This window comes from Panonychus citri, unplaced genomic scaffold (genome assembly GCF_014898815.1).
Source record: "Panonychus citri isolate SS breed McGregor unplaced genomic scaffold, ASM1489881v1 Contig00023, whole genome shotgun sequence".
NCBI classification, from domain to species: Eukaryota; Metazoa; Arthropoda; class Arachnida; order Trombidiformes; family Tetranychidae; genus Panonychus; species Panonychus citri.
The window spans coordinates 1,047,286-1,066,882 of record NW_026515428.1 but is presented as its reverse complement, the minus strand read 5'-3'; the positions used below and the strand labels follow the sequence as shown (position 1 = coordinate 1,066,882).

The 19,597-nt window shown below is 30.0% G+C and overlaps 2 protein-coding genes across 3 annotated transcripts; both read left to right on the top strand.

Moving 5' to 3' along the window:
• The first annotated feature begins 1,673 nt into the window (after nt 1–1,673).
• Nucleotides 1,674–10,305, top strand: LOC128395350 (uncharacterized). Of its 2 annotated transcripts, XM_053355765.1 has the most exons (8): nt 1,674–1,910; nt 2,297–2,449; nt 2,755–3,078; nt 5,168–5,428; nt 6,756–6,867; nt 6,981–7,240; nt 7,327–7,452; nt 8,531–10,305. In XM_053355765.1, the coding sequence occupies exons 1-8, from the start codon at nt 1,895–1,897 to the stop codon at nt 9,328–9,330; spliced, it is 2,052 nt and encodes a 683-aa protein (XP_053211740.1). In that variant the 5' UTR covers nt 1,674–1,894; the 3' UTR covers nt 9,331–10,305. The 2 variants fall into 2 exon arrangements, with proteins under 2 accessions (XP_053211740.1, XP_053211748.1); XM_053355773.1 differs by lacking the exon at nt 5,168–5,428 and having other exon boundaries at nt 1,676–1,910.
• Nucleotides 10,306–12,350: 2,045 nt separating this feature from the next.
• On the top strand, nt 12,351–19,194 carry LOC128395503 (uncharacterized protein DDB_G0283357-like). The gene is made up of 2 exons (XM_053355935.1): nt 12,351–13,196; nt 13,327–19,194. Exon 2 carries the CDS (start codon nt 13,861–13,863, stop codon nt 17,014–17,016), a length of 3,156 nt encoding a protein of 1,051 aa, XP_053211910.1. The 5' UTR covers nt 12,351–13,196; nt 13,327–13,860; the 3' UTR covers nt 17,017–19,194.
• Nucleotides 19,195–19,597: the final 403 nt, after the last annotated feature.

Below are 19,597 nucleotides of genomic sequence, written 5' to 3'. Positions count from 1 at the left end.
GTCATCCTCGAAATGTTCAGTTCTCTCGTTATGACTAAGCTGATGATCTGTCACTTCGATAAACACTCTTTTTAGACACAAATATCTCGATAGTAAGGGATCATCTTCGATCTGTAATTCTTGACGACCGAGTCTTTCGAACATGTCAACTGTTACAATATCATAAACTGGAGACATAAATCCAAGATAACTTATCGTCATATCTTCATCAACGAGCAGAGAACGAAATTCCTTAGTCACGCTTAGGGTCACCTTTACACTTTGCGGCAAAATGTCCAATTCATAACTGCGAATCGCACCTAAATCTGTGCTATTAGCGGAGCACAACATCGGTAAGAAATCCTCGCGATCCAATCGACCAATGGCCTTTAAATAAAAGTAAATTTCATAAAAATTATCTTCACTTTGATTATTAACTGGAATAGACATTTTCTGATTGTAACAATTAACAGACAAGCTCAATGGGTTAGTCAAGTTGACAATATGAAAAGAGAGGAAAAAATTTTGTAATCAAGACATTTTCTTGAGGTTGAAGCTAAAAACATAATTGTGAAATCACTAAAAGATTTAGCGCTTTTTTCAACTAATTGTCGTCATAATATTAACAAATTGTTGACAACAATTAACAGAAAATCTAAATTTAGGTTGCTAAGAGTAAAGAAAATTGATAGAGAGAGAAATTGGAGTGAATAAGATTGTAGAGTTACCGCCATCAGGTAAATTCATCGATCTCATAACAATCTTATTGATATAATCAATTGCCACTTAACTTTTTCTCTTAACAATCAACAAACTAAATCAACAGAGAAAGATAATTAACACAATTTGATTTATGATTGTAAACTATGGTTGTCCTTACCATGGATCATCATCATTCTATGTCAATATAATCATTTATTGAAGCGATAAAATTGATGGGAAAGATATAAGATATCAAATTGTTTTCTTTCATCAAAGAACCAGAAATTCCATATTAAATTGAACAATCCTGAGCATCGTCCTTGACCTGGTAAGAAAACAACACCATCTCCAGAAGATGAGGATGATAAAGATGATGATGAAAAGAAGCAAAAGAGAGAGAAAGTCTCTCTTGTTCAACTATGAATTCTCCATGAAGAAAAGGTCACCCAATTGGAAATTCAACTCGCTCCAGAAAAGTATACAAACCATTTGAATTGTAACAATTGAGAATTGAGTCAACACCATGATGATGATGAATAAACAATGAGAAACAATAAATTCAACCCATGGTGTTAATATAAACAAAATGGAAACTGTGACAAGAGAATAAGAAAAGAAGAGAAAAGTAAATTAATTTGGAAAATAAACAATAAACATTAACATAAATCGACAATTCAACAAACAATCAACTCTAATCATCATGATTCTCATTAAACATCATTAAATTACTTACATTTGTGTTAAGTGAAAAGAAAACGAATAACAAAGTGAACATCATCATTTCCACCAATTAATCATCAGATTAACTCAACAATTAGAATGTTAATCTAATTAGAAGAAGAAGAAAAAAAAACTAATCAAGAGAGAGAAAAAAATAAAACGAAAATAAAAACATAAACAAAATAGAAAAGAAAAGAAAAAGAATAGAAAGAAAAAAAGAAAGAGTAACTTTTATTCTCTATTTTTCTCTTTCTTTTTTTTCTCCATCATCATAACCAGAAAAGAGAGAGAACGAGACAGAAGGGAGAAGGTGAGAGAGAGAATTTTTATTCTACAACTGTTAGAGTAACAGTCATTTTCTTTTCTCCATCATCACAACAAATTTGATCTTCATTCGATCTCCAAGTTACATTTCGAATCGAAACAAAAAGGAGAACAATTTTTTTCTATTCTTTTTTTCTCTCTGTCAGTTAATCTCAATTCTTGATTCAAAATGGATTCAGAAGAAGGTGAGTCATTACCGGTGATTTTTATTCTCTTTTTAGAACAAATTGACAGTTGATTTAATTGTGCTTCTTTCTTGACAATCAAATCATTTTCTTTATCTGAAACATGTTGATTTATTTTAATTGTTCTCAATGTGATCTCATCTCTCTCTCTCTTTCTTTCTTTCTTGTGATTATCTAATCCAATTGATTAATCTCTTAACGGTTTTTTTTCTTATTCTCTTTTTTATCTTGTGTCTTTCGTGTTAATCTTGTGACGGTTTATTGGTCTTGATTTTTGGCTTATTTTTGGATTTTCCTTGTTTACTCCTTGGATTTGGTGTTTCTATTTTTATATTTTTGTGTGTCTCTCCTCTATCTTTGGATATTTTATTTTTGCAAATGGATAGAAAAAATTTTGATGACCACAACTCGTCCCGCTGTTGGACATACAATTTTAAAAATGGAAAGGTTAACAGCTACTCAGCTAGATGAAAATGGAGCCATGCATGTGGGTGGTGGTGATAACAAGGGAATAATAATCAATCGTCCTGGTGTTACCGGTAAGTTGATTACTCATTTTCGCCCTTCATCTTGTCTAATAGGCGATTCCTATGTGATTTACCCATTTTCCACCCTTAACCTAAAGTCTCCCTTTCTCCTTGTCTCGTGGTGAATTATTAATGTGACTGGTTTCCTCCTTTTTCTCATCTTTTTCCCTCTATTTTTCTTTTGACCGGTTTTCTCATTGATTTTTCTCTCTTTTCTATTCTCTTCCATTTCCCTCTATTATTAAATTGATGTAACATTTACATTTTCATTCTCTTCTTCTCTCTCTCTCTCTCTCTCTCTCTCTCTCTCAATTTAGTTAAAAGTGATCTCGATGGTAAAGCTGCTCACCTTAATTTGTCATTTAAAGTGTTCCTAGTTAACTTGACAACAACCAAGGCTCATGTTGAGGAACATCGAAGTCTCAAATTCTGGTTTAAAGAAGGAATCACTGAATCTGATCAACTCATGACGGCTCAAGAATTTTTCCGTGATCTAGTCAATCCAAGTGATTTTCCACGTGATTATGTTGGTTTTATAATGAAGGTTATCAAGCTTTTACAGCGTAAATTTTTAACCATACGACAAATTCAATTGGACATGAAACAATCAGAAGAGAAAAGTGAATTACCAAGTCGACCGGGTAAGAGATTAAAGAAAAGCTCATCACCTTCAACAACAAAAACAACAACAAGTAATCAAAAGAATCCAAGTAGATTAATAAGAAGAAGAAAAAATTTAATGATAAGACCAAGAAGACTTTTCCAACAATCGCCCAACGATCCATGTTATCAAGAAACGATTTAAACACTTCATCAACCATCCAATCCAACGAATCTCCCCCTGAGCCTCCTTCTCCAACCACCATTAGACTCAATGTCAACCCTTTCTCTCTCTCAGCCTTTTTATTATCACTTTTACTATCCTTTTATCATCAAATGATTCTTTCTCGTTATTATCAATTCTTCCATCTTTTTCATTTTTATATACTCTATGAATTTTCGTCAGCCCTCATAATTGATTGAGAAAAAATTGTGACTCATGTTTATCTAATGCATCGATATAATCATCTTCCTAGAAGATGATGACGATGATGAAGATTCTTCCTTCTCTCAATCTTCCTCTTTTTTTAGTCAATTTTTCTCTTCATTAGTTACCTAACTTTTTTTATTGTCACATTTGAAAAGATTTATCTTTCTACCTCATTCTTATGTAATTCCAATTACATTAACCGTAGTTAATTGTTTCCCTCTTACTGAGTAATTTCAAAGCAATTTAACACAAATTGTCTCTCTCTCTCTTTTTAGTTGCATCATTTATATTAATTTTAATCATTTATTAAATGATGATTGTTTCAATGTAATCAGTATTTCTTCTGGAAATTCTTCTTTTTTTCCAGTTTAATTCAGATTAATTCTCATTCTTTGTAATCTAATCTCTATTCTGGTGTCTCAAATTTCGGGTTTAACATTTCCCTCTTTCTCTCTCTCTCTCTCTCTCTAACCAGTTTTAGGTTTTTTTCACCTGAATTTTTAATTTCTAACCTTTCCTTTTATTCTGATCGATCAATTTCACTGATTGTAAATTCGATTCTCACCTTACCATCATCATCATCTTCCACCCTCATCAATTCTTTGCTTATCACATTTACCATTATACTACATTCGGTCAACCCGATCTCCAAAAAAAAACCGTTAATAAGATTTTTACCTTATATATGAATTTAAATATAAATCAGCTCCTGATTCTGTCATCCAATAGTCATCTTGATAATCATTATCATGACCAGAGTGTGAATATAAGGGATAACATGAGAAGTAATTGAAAAAAAGGAAACCTTTCAATTTGGAACTTGATTCAGATTAGTTTTCATATTGAATTGTAAATTCGGTTCTATTGTATATAAATCATTTAGATAGATAATCTTGTTCTTTATCCTCATCATCATCATCATCATCATCCTTTTATCTTCATTCGCCATCATCCCACCATAATCTCTTTCTTTCTTTCTCACATGCTGAATTATATTCAAGTAATAGCAACAAACTTTCTGTATATAAAAATTTATACTCTGTTTCATGCTATTGAAATGGTTAGTTTTTGTTTACCATTTTAGGGTTTCTTCATCATCCTCATCCTCTCTCTCTCTCTCTCTCTCTCTCTCTCTCTCTCTCTCTCTCTTGCAATTTTCATCTTAAATCTCCGGAAGAACCATCACTACACTGTAATCGATACATCATCTTCTGCATAGTAATGATCTAAGCATTTTCGTTTTCTCCATCTTCATCTTTTTTTCTGTTCTTTAGAAGCATGAAAAAGTATATTTTTAGTTATTTTCTTTTCTCTTCATCTTCTTTCTATCTAAATGTCATCATGATGATTATATTTACTTTCCTATGATTTGCAATTTAACAGTTTTGTCTTGATAATTACTACAAAACAGCAATCGTAATAATGGTAACAATTAACCTTGCATCGAAGCGTTGATTGTTACAACTTTGCATCACTGCATCAGCCTAATTATACAAAATATTTAACAATTAATTCATAATTTAACTTTTGTCTCTTAACCATCTTAATCTTTTTCACTTTATAATCATATTTTTATATCATCAATTATTTTTACCGTTTTTGTTATTAATTATTTTTTTTTATAATTTGTCTTAATTGTTATTGTTTACCTTTTTGTTTACCTTTATGTTTTTTTTGTTTTTTCTCTTTTCTGCCAACAGAATCAATGGAAACAGTTACAACAATTAACTTGGATAGTTTGGTTAATAATAATGATTCTAGTGATGAAACAAATAGCAAGAGTCAATTTAATCTTCCAATTCCTCTGATTTCATCTAATTATCATAATCTTAATCTATCACCATCAGCTAAATCATCTTCATCAACAGGCTCATCTCAGTCACATTATATTGATTATTATGATGATTCGGGAAATTATAGCTCTTCAATCAACGATTCTGATTCTTCATTTGATGGAAAAGGTTTTTTTTAATTTATCATTATTATTATTATTTCCATTCAATTTAATTCACTTACACTCACTCACTCACTTAAATCACTTAAATCACTTGCACAATTTAATTTGATTTCTCATCTCAATCCATGTTAACACTTTTCCATTTTTGATCCATCCTTACTAATTCAATCATATTAACTAATCATTAACATGATGTTAGATATTATCAAAAAGATGCTAAAGTTGAAAGGAGGATGAGGTGATGTTGGTGTGAAGGATAAAGATGTAGATGAATTTAATGACACCCACTAACGATAATCAAGTTAATCTAATTATAGATAGTTAACTTACCAATTCTAATCATGTTTTTGTTAACTAACAATTTTCTTTAGACCATCAGACTTATCTTAATGATGATAATCATCCTCAATTAGTTAATCACTTGTTAGTTTGTCTAGATTATTTTAGTTGCCTAATCAACGATTTAAATTGTATCTCATTGATTGTTACTTTTTTCTCTCTCTCACTTTTTAATCAATTCCTTATTGTAAACCCATCAAATTAATAACTTCCCAAATCATACTAACTAATTGTAACTTTTTTCTTATTCTTCATCTTAATTGTTACAATTGAATCAACATAATCAATATCGTTCACGTTGTGATGATAATTTAGGTTCCAACTGATTTAAGTTTACTTTTTAAAGGTTAATCATATTCACTTTCTTTTGGATGATTAGTTTAAATCTAATTAACCATTTGGTTGATTGTTGTAACAAGAAAAGGGTTTTCTCATTAATCATCATATTCACGTACTAATATCATCATCATCATCATCATCTTCATCATTTTAAGCTAAATTTATCAATCTAATTAAGTTTGTAAATTTTGATTTTTTTTTGCCAAAACAAAAACAAAACTTTCTCCACAACTTTTGCTACCTTAATTTAATAATAAGTTAATTGTTCAATTAAACAATCAGCAGGTTAATCAGTTTAATCTTGAACAATATTTCTATCATTTGATGAATCGGATTAAATTAATTTATTCTTTGCCTTCTCTTTTATAATCTTGTTACAATATCGTTTTTGTATTGTAAAAAAAATCTTAATTACTATTTGTTGTTGATAAAGAAATTTGTTTATCCATATTAACATTTACACCCACTAACATAAACTGTATTAATTATCAACTGTTTAATTGTTATCCTGTTTAGTGCATGATACATATATACAAATACAATTAATCAAATTAACCAATACTAATAACTGATTACTTAATATAATAGCGTTAAAATTTTCTTAATGAACAAGACTAATGATAAAAACTTTTTCTTTGTTAATTTTTTCACAGTTTCCGTTGATGAAGCAGCTTTGGGAGCAATTGTTGAATTAACTCAGTCCCGTGTCCTGGAAATAATTGAATCCTCTTATCCAAATGCAGTTACCCTTGAAGATATTGTCAAGTGAGCTAATATGATGATGATATTAACCCAGTTTCACCTTAATCTCATCTAGAAATACAATTTTAATAATATTTTTCTCTTCTAATCTTATGTAAACTTATTATAAACTCCAGGACAACCAATTCAACTGAAGAGGAGGTTAACTTTCACATTATTGATCTTATCTCCAAAAATATCATTGAACCCATGGATAATCTTGGTTTTATCAGGGTTAATCGGAATGATACTCAAGTTAAAATGGTTAAACAAATGCCTAAAGTACAAAAATCCCAGCAACCAACCATTGCCATCATAACAGCTCAATATTGTGAAAAATTGGCAGTTGATGCAATGATTGAAGATAAAGATACTTATGTTAAATATAAGACTGAAGGTGAGCAGAATATACAAATGAAGCAAGTTAATCCCTCTGGAGATAATCTTATAACGATTTATTTATAATCCATCCATTGATTTTAGGTGAATCAAATGTTTACACTTTGGGTACCATTGGTAAACATCGGGTTGTCTCAACCAAATTACCAACCATAGGAACCACGAGAGGAGATATGATTGCCGCTGGTAATACAACTACAAGACTTTTAGGTAATTAATGGTTTCCCAATTACTTTGTATATATTTTTATTTAATTGAATTAAGTTAATTGTTGAGAAAAGTTCTGGTATCTCATGTTATTACATGGATAAGGAAAATTGTTTATTGTTATTAGTTATTACAATTCAAGGATAGTTGAATATTTAAAGAGATAAATTAACCAAGGATTTGTATTCAATTTTTGTCAAGCAAAATGACAATTGATTGTACGTTAATTGTTATTGTTAATTGTTATTGAATCTGTTTTTTAAAAATTTTCATAACTCATATTCATTTTTTGTTATTGTTATTGTTATTAATTGTGTTGATTGTTACAGTGAACTTGAACTGAATCAAAGTTTTGATGTTTATAAATATAATCTATTCCCGTTAATCGTCAATTTTGATGTTTACAATTAAGGTGTGAGGATATCTAATTGTTTGTTGATGATGTTAATCAGAGTTGCAGTTTTTTTGTTTGTTTGATTGAAGGTTGATTGTTTTTATCAATGTTAATCTTTCAATCTAATTGTTGATTAATGATGATTGTGTACTTGTTTTTGAATGTAAAAATGCCAACCATGATGAACAGATAAAACCTTGATTAACAATTAATAATCTCATTAATGATTATAAGATTAATGTAAAAAGATCACTAATCTATTTACACTTTTTTTTTAAATATCATTCTCATCAAAATCAAATCTAAATCTTTTAAGATTATGATGTGAGAGAAGATTATAAATAGATGAGATTGATTTGATTCTTTTTATTGATTGTTAGAGAGAGAGAAAAAATCAACAACAATCAAATCAGAAAGTTACATCAATTATGTTCCTGTTGAATTAATATATTAACAGTTGATTGACCTTTTCTCAATCTTGTTTCAATTCTAATTGTGATAATTTGAGGTTTTTCTTTGTGGGTGTTGGAACAATTTAAATTATTCTAATGTGTGAAGATGAACAAAATCAAAGCCAAACTTGATCATATATTTACTTTGTTGAATAATTTGATTGTTAATTGTTGTTGTTTTCTGATTGTTTATTTAAACTTTTTTTCTCTCTTTTCTATTTTTATTAATAATTAGGAACCTTTCAACATGTTGAACATGTTTTCCTTGTTGGACTCGGCGGTGGTGTTGCCCATTATACGGATTTCAGTAAACACGTACGATTGGGTGATGTTGTCGTTTCAATACCTCCACCTACAAACAGTAATTCACCCACACACAAGCCCTACATTTATATTCACTGTGAAAAAGTGACCAGTTTAGCGGCAGAGGAAAAGGGCATCAACGCTATGAACGGTGAAGATGATTCAGCTGATGGTTTCTCTTTCCGTACATGGGGACCAGTGAATTTGGAATTACAAGAGTTGTCACAAAAGTTATGGAAAGAAGGGATTACTGGTGATTCCAAGCGAACCTGGGAAACTTATCTGACCACTGGATTGACCGCTTTAGAATCACATGAAACTGATTTCAAAAGACCACCGGTTGAAACTGATAAATTGTTCATGGCTCTTGGTGCGAAAGATGTTCTTGAAGTTATTCATCCTGAAGTCCCTGAGGGAGTTTATGATCCTCGTGCTTCCGGTATGCCAATGGTTCATTTTGGTGCCATTGCTTCAGGTCGATCAGCTGTTCGTGATGATCAAGTTCGAGCTGAGATCGCGACCAAGTTTGGTGTTTACGCTTTCGACTCTGAATTTGATACGGTTGTTGAATCTATTCATGGTAATCGTAAGGAGAAATATATTTTCATCCGGGGAATTTGTGATTACAAGGATGGTACTCGAAAAAAGGACTGGCAACCATTTTCAGCGCTGGCAGCGGCTTCGTTCATGAAATCGATGATTATGTTGCTACCATCAACAACGGACGAATAATATAAATTATCAACGATCAACAACTGAATCAAAATTCATTCAACTCTTTAACAAATTTCCTTGAAAATGCAAAAATTTGACCCAAACAAAATGAAACCTTATTGTTATCGGAACATCATCAAATTATCTGACAATTAATCAAATTATGATAACAATTTATTAATCAAAAGACATGGAATTGACTTTACTCATTACCATTCATTTGTTTCATTCAAATCTTCACCATTATTAATTATTATTATTCATCAACGGGAATCATCTGATTAACCCTATTCACCTTAATCAAAGCATTTCTGACAATATCATTTGTTAATTTCTTCATCAACATCTTCATCATTTCAATTAGAACCAGGATCTCGACATGAAATTTATATTCACAACAATTAATATAAATACAAAAAAAAATCTAATTACATCTTCGGACTCTTTGGTTGGTAATTTATACCAAATGTTATCCTATTTTCAAGCCTATGGATAGAATTGGATTAACAGTTTTATTATTTTCCAACAATTTAATTAATTATAATCTATTAATATATTATATTGCTAAAATTAGTCAACTTACAATTATAATTGTATATTTTCATCAAAGACTCCTGATAATTGTTTAACTATTACAATCAACAAAGAAACAGTTGATTTGATTATTTTTCATTTGGAACATATGATTTTACCTTGGATGCAATTAATCAATTAACTAATCAACTTTAGATTTCACTGATACCATTTTTCTTATTCAAATCAAATGTAATCCAATTCTCACTCTGGTCAATTTAAATCTCTCTCAAAGTCAAACAATTAACTGATTTTTTGGACGTTATTTTGGTTCATCAATTATCCACAAGTTAATCCAATCAAATTAACAATACCAACAAACTAAAGGTCAACAGTTATGATTTTTAAATTGTGTTCTTAATTACTTGACCCAACAAACTACAATGGAAATTAAAATCCTGATTTTAAACAATTGACAAATTGCTGAATTAAGATTGACAATTACCTTTAAATGTCCTTTTACCAGATGATTATCAACATGCAGCTCAACATTTATTGATGGTAAACAATTAACAAAAGATTAACCAAGTTAATTAACTGAATTAATCTAATAACAAGGAGATTAAACAAATGTTGCAATTAAATTAAAAGAAATGATGTTGATTGTGCCAAAAATCATCTATTTTTATTTCTTGTTAAATACACAATTAGTATTTTCACCTCTCTCACCTTTAATCATTTCCCTCCAAGAAAATTAAATCAACACACTAACAATTTAACCTTTTATCACACTTAATTGTCAAAAGCTCAATCAATTGTAATAGTAATTAAAGTTAACTAAAAGCTTTGATTGCTTTTTACTAAATAATAACAACGATAAATATACTAACTCTCTTAACTAACAATTAATTTAATTTTTTGCTAATTTTCAACAATAATCAACTAATTAACCTTTTTGACTTGTTAATTGCGACTAAAATATCTGATAAATTGTTCACAATTAGTTGATTGTTTATATTGTTTAACGTCAGATGGAATCACTAACATCAAGAAAAGTTAATCACCCTCAAGGCAATTAAATTAAGCGGTAAAAAAGTAAACACAATTGATCAACAATCAGCAACAATTAATTATAATCAAAAGAATCAAAATGAGAGAAATGATTTCAATTAAAATGAAAACAATTAATTGTTACAATTGTGATCATTGGATTGGACTATTGACTGATAATCAAATTAGAAACAAACTTACAATTAAAAAGTTTCTAATTATGTTTGCTAATTAATTGATTTTCCTAATCAAGTAAATTTTCAACAATTGATAAATTTTTTTTTTCATTCTCTTCACTTGATTTGTCTTGATGATTGAAATTGTTTCTCAACAATTAACTAATCAAAATGAATCAGAATAAGAAGAACTAAATTAATTAACATTCTTATTAAGTTTAAATTGTTAATTGTTACTCTTACAACTGTTTAATTATCAATAATATTTAGAGCATTTCAACTCAACCCAATCCAGTGAATTAGTTAATTATACAATCTATTGACACACTAATCAACAATCAACAATCAATAATTAACACTCGTTGATAACGATGATCAACTCATAACTTTTTTTTTCTTAATTGTTTTGGTTAAGAAAAAAAAACTTTTCTTAATCAACTTGTTAATTTAGTTGTTTCTAACCATTAGCAATCAACCATTAACCGCGATTGATTTTAAATTGTCAACAAAATTTGTGTAATCAAATCAATTAATCAGTTAATACTATTTATATAGATTTATATTTAAATTGTGATTCTCAGTTAATCAACCAAATAATTAGAAGGAAAAAAACTTAACACCAACAATTAACACTTTTAAATTGATGATTTACGTTTCTCTTTAATTGTAAACTATTGGAATCGTTGAAACAATCAACCATCACAATTAAGATGATAATTGACAATCTTAATGAGTAAATTAAAAATAGATTAAATCAAATTGATTGGAAATCTTAATCATTAGATTAACATGTTAATTGAATAAATTTTTTACTTCTCTTTATTGGAAACTTTGATTAGTTGGCTAATTACAAGTTAATCAAGTGAATTAAAAACTGAATCCCATAAACAGCAATCAAAATACCGTTAATTGTCAAGTTGATTAGTGGTATTGGTAAAGAATTGATAATAATGATAATAATTATTAATCCATTGAAATGATTAAGGAAACAATTTAATCTTTTGATTGGTTATGTAAACCTAATCACTGATCATTAAATTGTTCATTATGATTATCATAACTTTCTGGTAATCACTTGAAAACCTTTAATCCTTTAATTGTAAACAATTATTCAACAATGATAGAGCATATAACTAAATTAAAACACACCCAGAGTTAATAATTTAGATCAAATTGATTGAAACAATCAAATCTAATTGCAATCGTAATGATTAAAGAAAATTATTTTTCAAAAAAAAAGCAAAACAAACATTAAGATTGAGAGAAAGGTAATAAAATTAACTAATCCGTTATAAATATAAATCCAAGTGACAAATAACTGTAAAAACAAAATGTCAGGTAATCTGTTGATTATTTAATCATTGATGAAGAGACAATTTATTAATCATCACTAATCATCAATAGTAAAAGTGTAAATCCATAACAAATTAAGTTTTTCTTTTGGTTGGACAACAAGATTGATGAGAAAAAGAAAAGGGAGAAAGAAAAGAAGATGATAAACAAGAGAGAGAGAGAGAGAGAGAGAATTGGATGATAGGAAGATAGGAAGATAGAAAGAGAGAGAAGACAAGTTTACCTTTTATTTTGCTTCATTCTCCCGGAGGGAAGTTTACAGGGTGGAAACTTTTTCCACTCTAAGAAGTTGGTAGTTGATCACCGAAAGAAACCAGTTTCAGTGTTGACTTGATCTCCATCAGACTAACATCTCGATTCCAATTTCATCCTCATCTTTAAAGAAAATTTATCAATTTTTACCAATTTCTTTTTCTTTCTTCTATCATAATGTTACCTTGTTAAAGAAGCGACATTTCAATCAATGAGAAACCAACGAACAACAATTTACAAATCAACACCAATTAGGAAAAAGATATCAAGTGAAATAATTTTGGAATCTTCAATCAGCTGATTATTATTATTATTTTCCTTCCCTTGATTAATATAATTGCCAAAGTTTTTTTTTTCTCCATATTAATTGAGTTGATATTGTTTTCTTTTTTTTATCTACAATTATCGATCAATTATTCGCCATTTTCTCTGTGACAAGATAATCATAATTCTAATTGTTGACCGTTAATCCATTGGAAAGGATAATCTCTCAATTCGGTAATGAGAATTGGTCTTGATTTTGGAAAACAAATCAAAAGGGTAAGATTAATTTTCTCTTTAATTTTGTTATTACATTTATTGTTAATTCGATGATTTTTTTTCTTCTATTCTCTTTTGTTTGTCACTTATGATTCCATGCCAATTGGATATAAATCATCACCATCAACAGAAAGTGTGTATGTGTTTACAATCAACAATTGGAAGTGTTTATAATCACCATCATCATCACTCAATCTATTGATTTCCAATACATTTTAAAAGAGAAGATTTTTTTTCTCTTCTTTCTAATTTTCTGGTTCAATTTCTGGTTTGGAATAAACAAAAAATACAAAATCTTTTGTTTTTCCATCTCTTCAATTGTTGACAATTAGCCCATCACAATATCTAACCTTTAATTAGCCCATTATTTGAGAGCAAAATCAAGTAATTGTTACCCTGTGAGATCAATTGTTCATCGTAATTGTTTGGTGTTTCAATCTCTTTTAGTTTTCATTCACTAATCACAATAATCAACAACAACAAAAAAGAGGAGAAAATCATCAAATTATACTTGATAGAAAAGAGAAAGATGAAAATTGTTACAATTTAGATGAAAATTTGATCGAAAATAATTTACCTGTGAATCCAATTGATTGAATCGCTTTTTTTAACGGTAAAAAAAGTCCAACCTTATAAACGGATAGATCGTTACTAAAGAGACACAATGGTAACTAATACAGAGGCCAATGGTTATGTCTCTTCAATTGAATGGTCAGAAGAGGGTGTCCAGCTTAAGGAGTTTGCTCGTAAATACAAATTACCCACCGTGGGTCGTGTGGTTAAAGGTCATTATGAAGGTATCGGTGTTCCTAGTTTATCATGTCCATCATCTCGACAAACGGCTTTCTGGTTGAACGGTGGTCAAGTTGTTAAAGTCGCCGCTCAATGTGTTAAATTTAAAGAGTCGCGAGGTTATAATGGCCTGTCAACATCTCGACCTGTTCCCTTTGGCCCTAAACTTGCGATACCCGATAATTATGAAGGTTTCTTTGAAATATTATCTGAGGAAGGTCGTTCAGTCCGTTGTATTGAAAGTGTCAATGAATTAGTTAAAAGATCATCAACTAATTCAGTTCTTATCCGTGAATCTGTTAAAGTTTATCTACCCAAAAGTGATAATGAAAATATCGTCAGTGATAAAAGTCGTTCATTGTCCATCGGTGAAGTGTTAACATTATCTAATTCAAACAATACCAATAATAGTAATAGTGATAATCTAAATAACAATCATCTAAATAGTAACAATTGTACTAACAAAGATAACAAGTCATTCTCAACATCAACAGCAACAACAACAACAACAATTGACCCTTTATCAACATCACCATGTGATAATCAAGTCAACAATAGTAATAATAATAATAATTCTGGTTCCTCAGTGTCAACATCTGATTCCTCATCATCAACCTCATCCTCGCCAATGTCATCAACCTGTTCATCAACAACCGGATCATTACCATTTAAAGTCAAATCATTATCCCCATCAACCCATTGTCAACCCACAACAACAACAACAACAGTTTCCTCTTCATCATCAACACCCTCAAAGTATATCAAATGTTTTACAGGTAAAGGTGATATTGTTTACCTTCCCATTGAGGGTAAAGGTCGTTTCAGTCCAATAGCTAAAGAGGAATCAATTTCCGGTGTCCACAGGATATCATCACTTTTAACGAAAAGATTACCTTTAATGGTTAGATTAGTTTTCGGCCGACCACCGGCGGGATTTAAATCTTTCACACCGGAGATGAGACTTTTCTCAATATTTTCTGAAGATTATCTGATGGCACTTCCAGTTACCAAAGAATCGGCTCCCGTGGTAACCATTCCCATTTCGGCTTCACTTAAAATAATCGGTCCCAAAAATGGTTCCTACCTTTCAACTCATCGGCATCATGAAACTTTAATGAATCGTTTCAACGATAAAACCTCTGGATCACCTAGTACATTATTACCCAATAGGATATTAGTTTGTGAAGGATCATCTCTGGGTAAAGGATTTAAAAACAATTGGAAAGAGGTTAATCCTGAGGTTAATGAACAATCAGCCAACAATCAACCAAATACTTGCGGTATCACGGTAACAAGTGAATCAGTTAAATATAATCACAAGAAGCGTTTATTTCAATCAGATTCAATTGAGCTAATTGCCAATAACAACAATAACAACAACAACAACAATAATAATAATAATAATAGTAAAAGTGTTAAAGATAAATCATCAGGTAATAGTGACAATTTAAAAAATTGTGGTGATTCTGATTCAATGGGGATTGATGAACCCACTCTGGTTGATAATGTTGTTGATAGTAATGGTGTTATCGATGGATTAACTGGTCAGGTTAATGGTGGAAAGGTAAATGGTGATGATAATGATGAGGGAGATGAAGATGACGATGGTTCTTGTTATGATGAGATTGATCAGATTTACGATTATGTAAGAGGATTTGCTCCACTTCCGGAAAAGCTTCGACCTCATCGACCAACCAAGGAAAAAGATTCACCTTTATCAGCTGATTCACCTCCTGAACCTCCACCAATTGAAACGATTCCTAGTTTAGGAAATCATCATCATCCTTCACATCATCATCCTGGACATCATGGTCTTACCTCTCATCATCCTCAATCATCTTCCCATCATCATTATCCTTCAGGATTTAGACGTTTATCTTATCCAACCATTTTCCATGAGATTATCCCGAAGATGGGCTTATATGAGAAAAAGATGATCTCCTCTCCTTCTGATCATATTTATGAAAAAGTTCCCGTTGAACGAAAATGCCCAGAGAAACGATATCATAGTGGAAATTTACGAACTCGAGATTATCATCAGCAAACATCATCTTCTTCTCATCATCATCATCAACAACAACAATCATCTCATGGTCATAGAATCCCAATGAGATCCAATAGTACAGGTAAAATGTATCTTCCACTCAATGGATTACCAATGCATCCACAACAATCAACTAATCCTGTTCATCATCATCATCTACAACCTTCCCATCATCAACATCCTCAACAACAACAACAACAACAACATACTCACGGTCATCATCCATTAGTTAAACCTAAACTATTTATTAAATCAAATCAGCCAACATCAAATTTTCATAATGGGCTACTGATTAACGGTAATCCATCAAATGGTCATCATGGTAATCGGAAAACAAGTAAACTGATGAGATATGCTAAAGGATTATCTCTTGGTAATGAAAACACTGCTCCTTATTATAACAATAACAACAACGAATCTGATAAGGATTATATTCATCAGAACAATTCAATTAACAACAATTATCATTGTAACAAAAGTAACGGTAATGTTAACGATGATAATAATAACAAATGGACCTTCCGGTCAAGCCGATCGCTAACAACATCACCTTTATTCAATATACGCTATAAATCATTGACCAATTTACACTTTATCACCCCGTTGGCCAATTCACCCTCTTCATCGGGTAAAGGTTATTATGATCATCATTCCAATAACACTTTGGCCTCATCCAATTCCTCTGGCGGTAAAATATCCTCAGGCTCTGGTCGGTCAGTTGAATCTCCAAGTGATAATATTACCAAGGCAAAGAAAACTCGAAAATTATCTCGACCATTATCATTTAGTAATCTTTTCTGGGATTTAAAAAATGACCTAATCTCATCTTCATCTAATCGTGATAATAATAATTCACTTGAATCAATGAATCCAGATCCAAGGATTTCATCAAGTCCAAATGGAGCTGATTCAAGTGCCATGGTGTTAACGCAATTAGTTAATAATGTGGCCTCTAATCGTCGAGTGGGAACACTTTACCTGTAAAAAGAAATCATAATTTATTTCATCTTGTAACAATTATCATAATCATCATCATCATCATCATCATCATCATAATTATCATCGGCATCTCAACTATATAATTAATCCTTTTATATAATTTTACAACAAGACGCTTCAAACGGATTAACGATTTGGGATTAACCAAAATTTTGAATGATTTTCAATCGTTAATCACGTTATTAACGTTTAATTAACGTTTCAATACAGTTTGAAAAAACAAACAGTGATAAACTCTGCTTACAATTAAATAACAATTGAAAATCTCTTAATCAATTAAACATGGAGAAAGGCAAAACAAATTAAACGAATCAACAATTAGCTGATGATTAGACACAAATTGTAATTACAATTGTCAATTGTGTCTTGTGTTGTTTTATTTTATTTTTTTGCTTTGGCTGTTTAATTTTGATAAAATGATTAGATTTTTGTATGTTAATCATCAAATTTGTCACAATCAACACTTCTAATCAATTTTATACCAATTTAATTACTTTTGTTTTTCTTAATTGTAATATGCCAATTGTGCCAACGTTTTAATTACTATCTCTCTCTCTCTCTCTCTCTCTTAATTTGCAACTCTTTTCAATTAATACCTTTTGTTTTCACTTTTTAATGATGATTATCATCATTATCATGAAAAATTGATTACAACCTTGACTCCCACTCACGTTCAATGATTTTTAATATAACAATTTACAATTAATACAAAGTCAATTTAATTATCGTCTTGATGATACACAATAATTAAAACTCATTTACAGAAAACTCCACCCAAAGTTTTATCGTAATTGTCAAAGGATTTTTCTTAATTACTAATCAATTAGCTTTGTTTTTACTTGATCAATACAAATACAAGATCAATTGAATCAGTTAATTACCATCATCATCATCATCATCATCATCATCTTAATGATTAAATTTGGAAAGGTGAACAAGTTAAATTGGAGAGAAATCAATTCTTGTTAATTGTTATTACAATCTCATTGTATACTTGATCAATGATGATGATGGCGATGATGATAGACACCTTAATGACCTTAAGTTAATCAAATTTGTTTAATCAGCAATCAAATTAAGGTGCAAACATAATCGTGAAAATTATTTTCTCTCAATGAGAAAAGTTTTTTTTGCAATTCACTTTTTCACAGATGAAAAGAAAGAGGAAAGTAAGATGAGAATGATGATGAAGATGAAGATGAAGATGAAGATGAAGATCATGATGATGATGATGAAGAAAGAGAGAGAGATGACTTTATCCTTGGTCTTTTTTTCGGAAAATCTGAATAAACGTTTTTGGAACTTTTCATTTTAATTTTTAATCTTCTTGAACTTGAAACTTCCTCTTCATCATCTTCACAATTAAGAGGATGAAGATGAAGAAGATGATGAGTAGGAGGTAGAAATGATAATGATGATGATGATGATGAACTTATCTAGTGAATTGATTATATCAATTACCATGAGTACTGAAAGTTTGCCAACCTTTTCATGAAGATGATGATTTATCTTAAATTAGAGTTAACAATTGGTTAATTGTTTCAAATTTAATAGATTTCATCATAATTGATCAGGGGTGGAAGAGAGATCAAGATTAATTGATAATCAATCATCTGGACTCAGGTAATTGTAAGATAATTGATTGAGATTATTATTATTCATACAAAATATGAATTAAAATCAAAGAAAGTGAAAACTTAATGATGATTAGATTATCTTAAAAGGATAACCTTTACTCTTGAGTCCATTTTAAAGGTCATCTAACAAGGTTAATCATGGTGGTGATGATGATGATCAGGAGATATGCTTTAAATTATCAAATTGATGATGTTGATCATAATCAATATTGAAACTGGTTTCTGGTTAATTTACTTTTTCCTATTGAAAATCATCATTATCATAGAGGGATTTTTTTTCACATAATCAAGCCAATTATGATTAACAATCAAGAATCCGAAACTGAATCCACTGAATTCAGTAATTGAAAAGTTTTCTGGTTCAACATTTATCATGATAATAATGCTCAACAATCAAATGATAATAATAATAATATCAAGAAACGTTAATGATTCAGGAAATTAACTGAATATCACTTGAAGCTATTAATATATTTTTACCATCATTAAACTTGAAAATGGTTAATTAACTTTCTAATCTATTAATTTTACTTTTTTTTCAAGCTTGATATTGTCTCACAATTTATTAATTGTAAATATCAATCACTTAAGGGCTTTAATTGTAATCCTCAATTTGGATTAAGTTGAAGGTTTGGAAATACAAAAATTAAACTTTAAATGAATCATTTTCTTGTTTCTTTGATTGTTGTTGAAATGAATTGATGATGATGATGATTCCTGAGATTCACTTGAAGATAAACATGATGATGATGGAAACCAGAATGATGAAGATGATGATGATGATAAGGAAACAAAACATTCTAGTGTTAATGATAACAATTCAGTTTCATCTTCTTCCTGTTTTCATCTCTTGTTTTCCTGATACAACAACAATCGGGGTTTGTTTTTCATGGAGAAAAAAAAAGTTCCAATTTTTTCACTCATTTTGA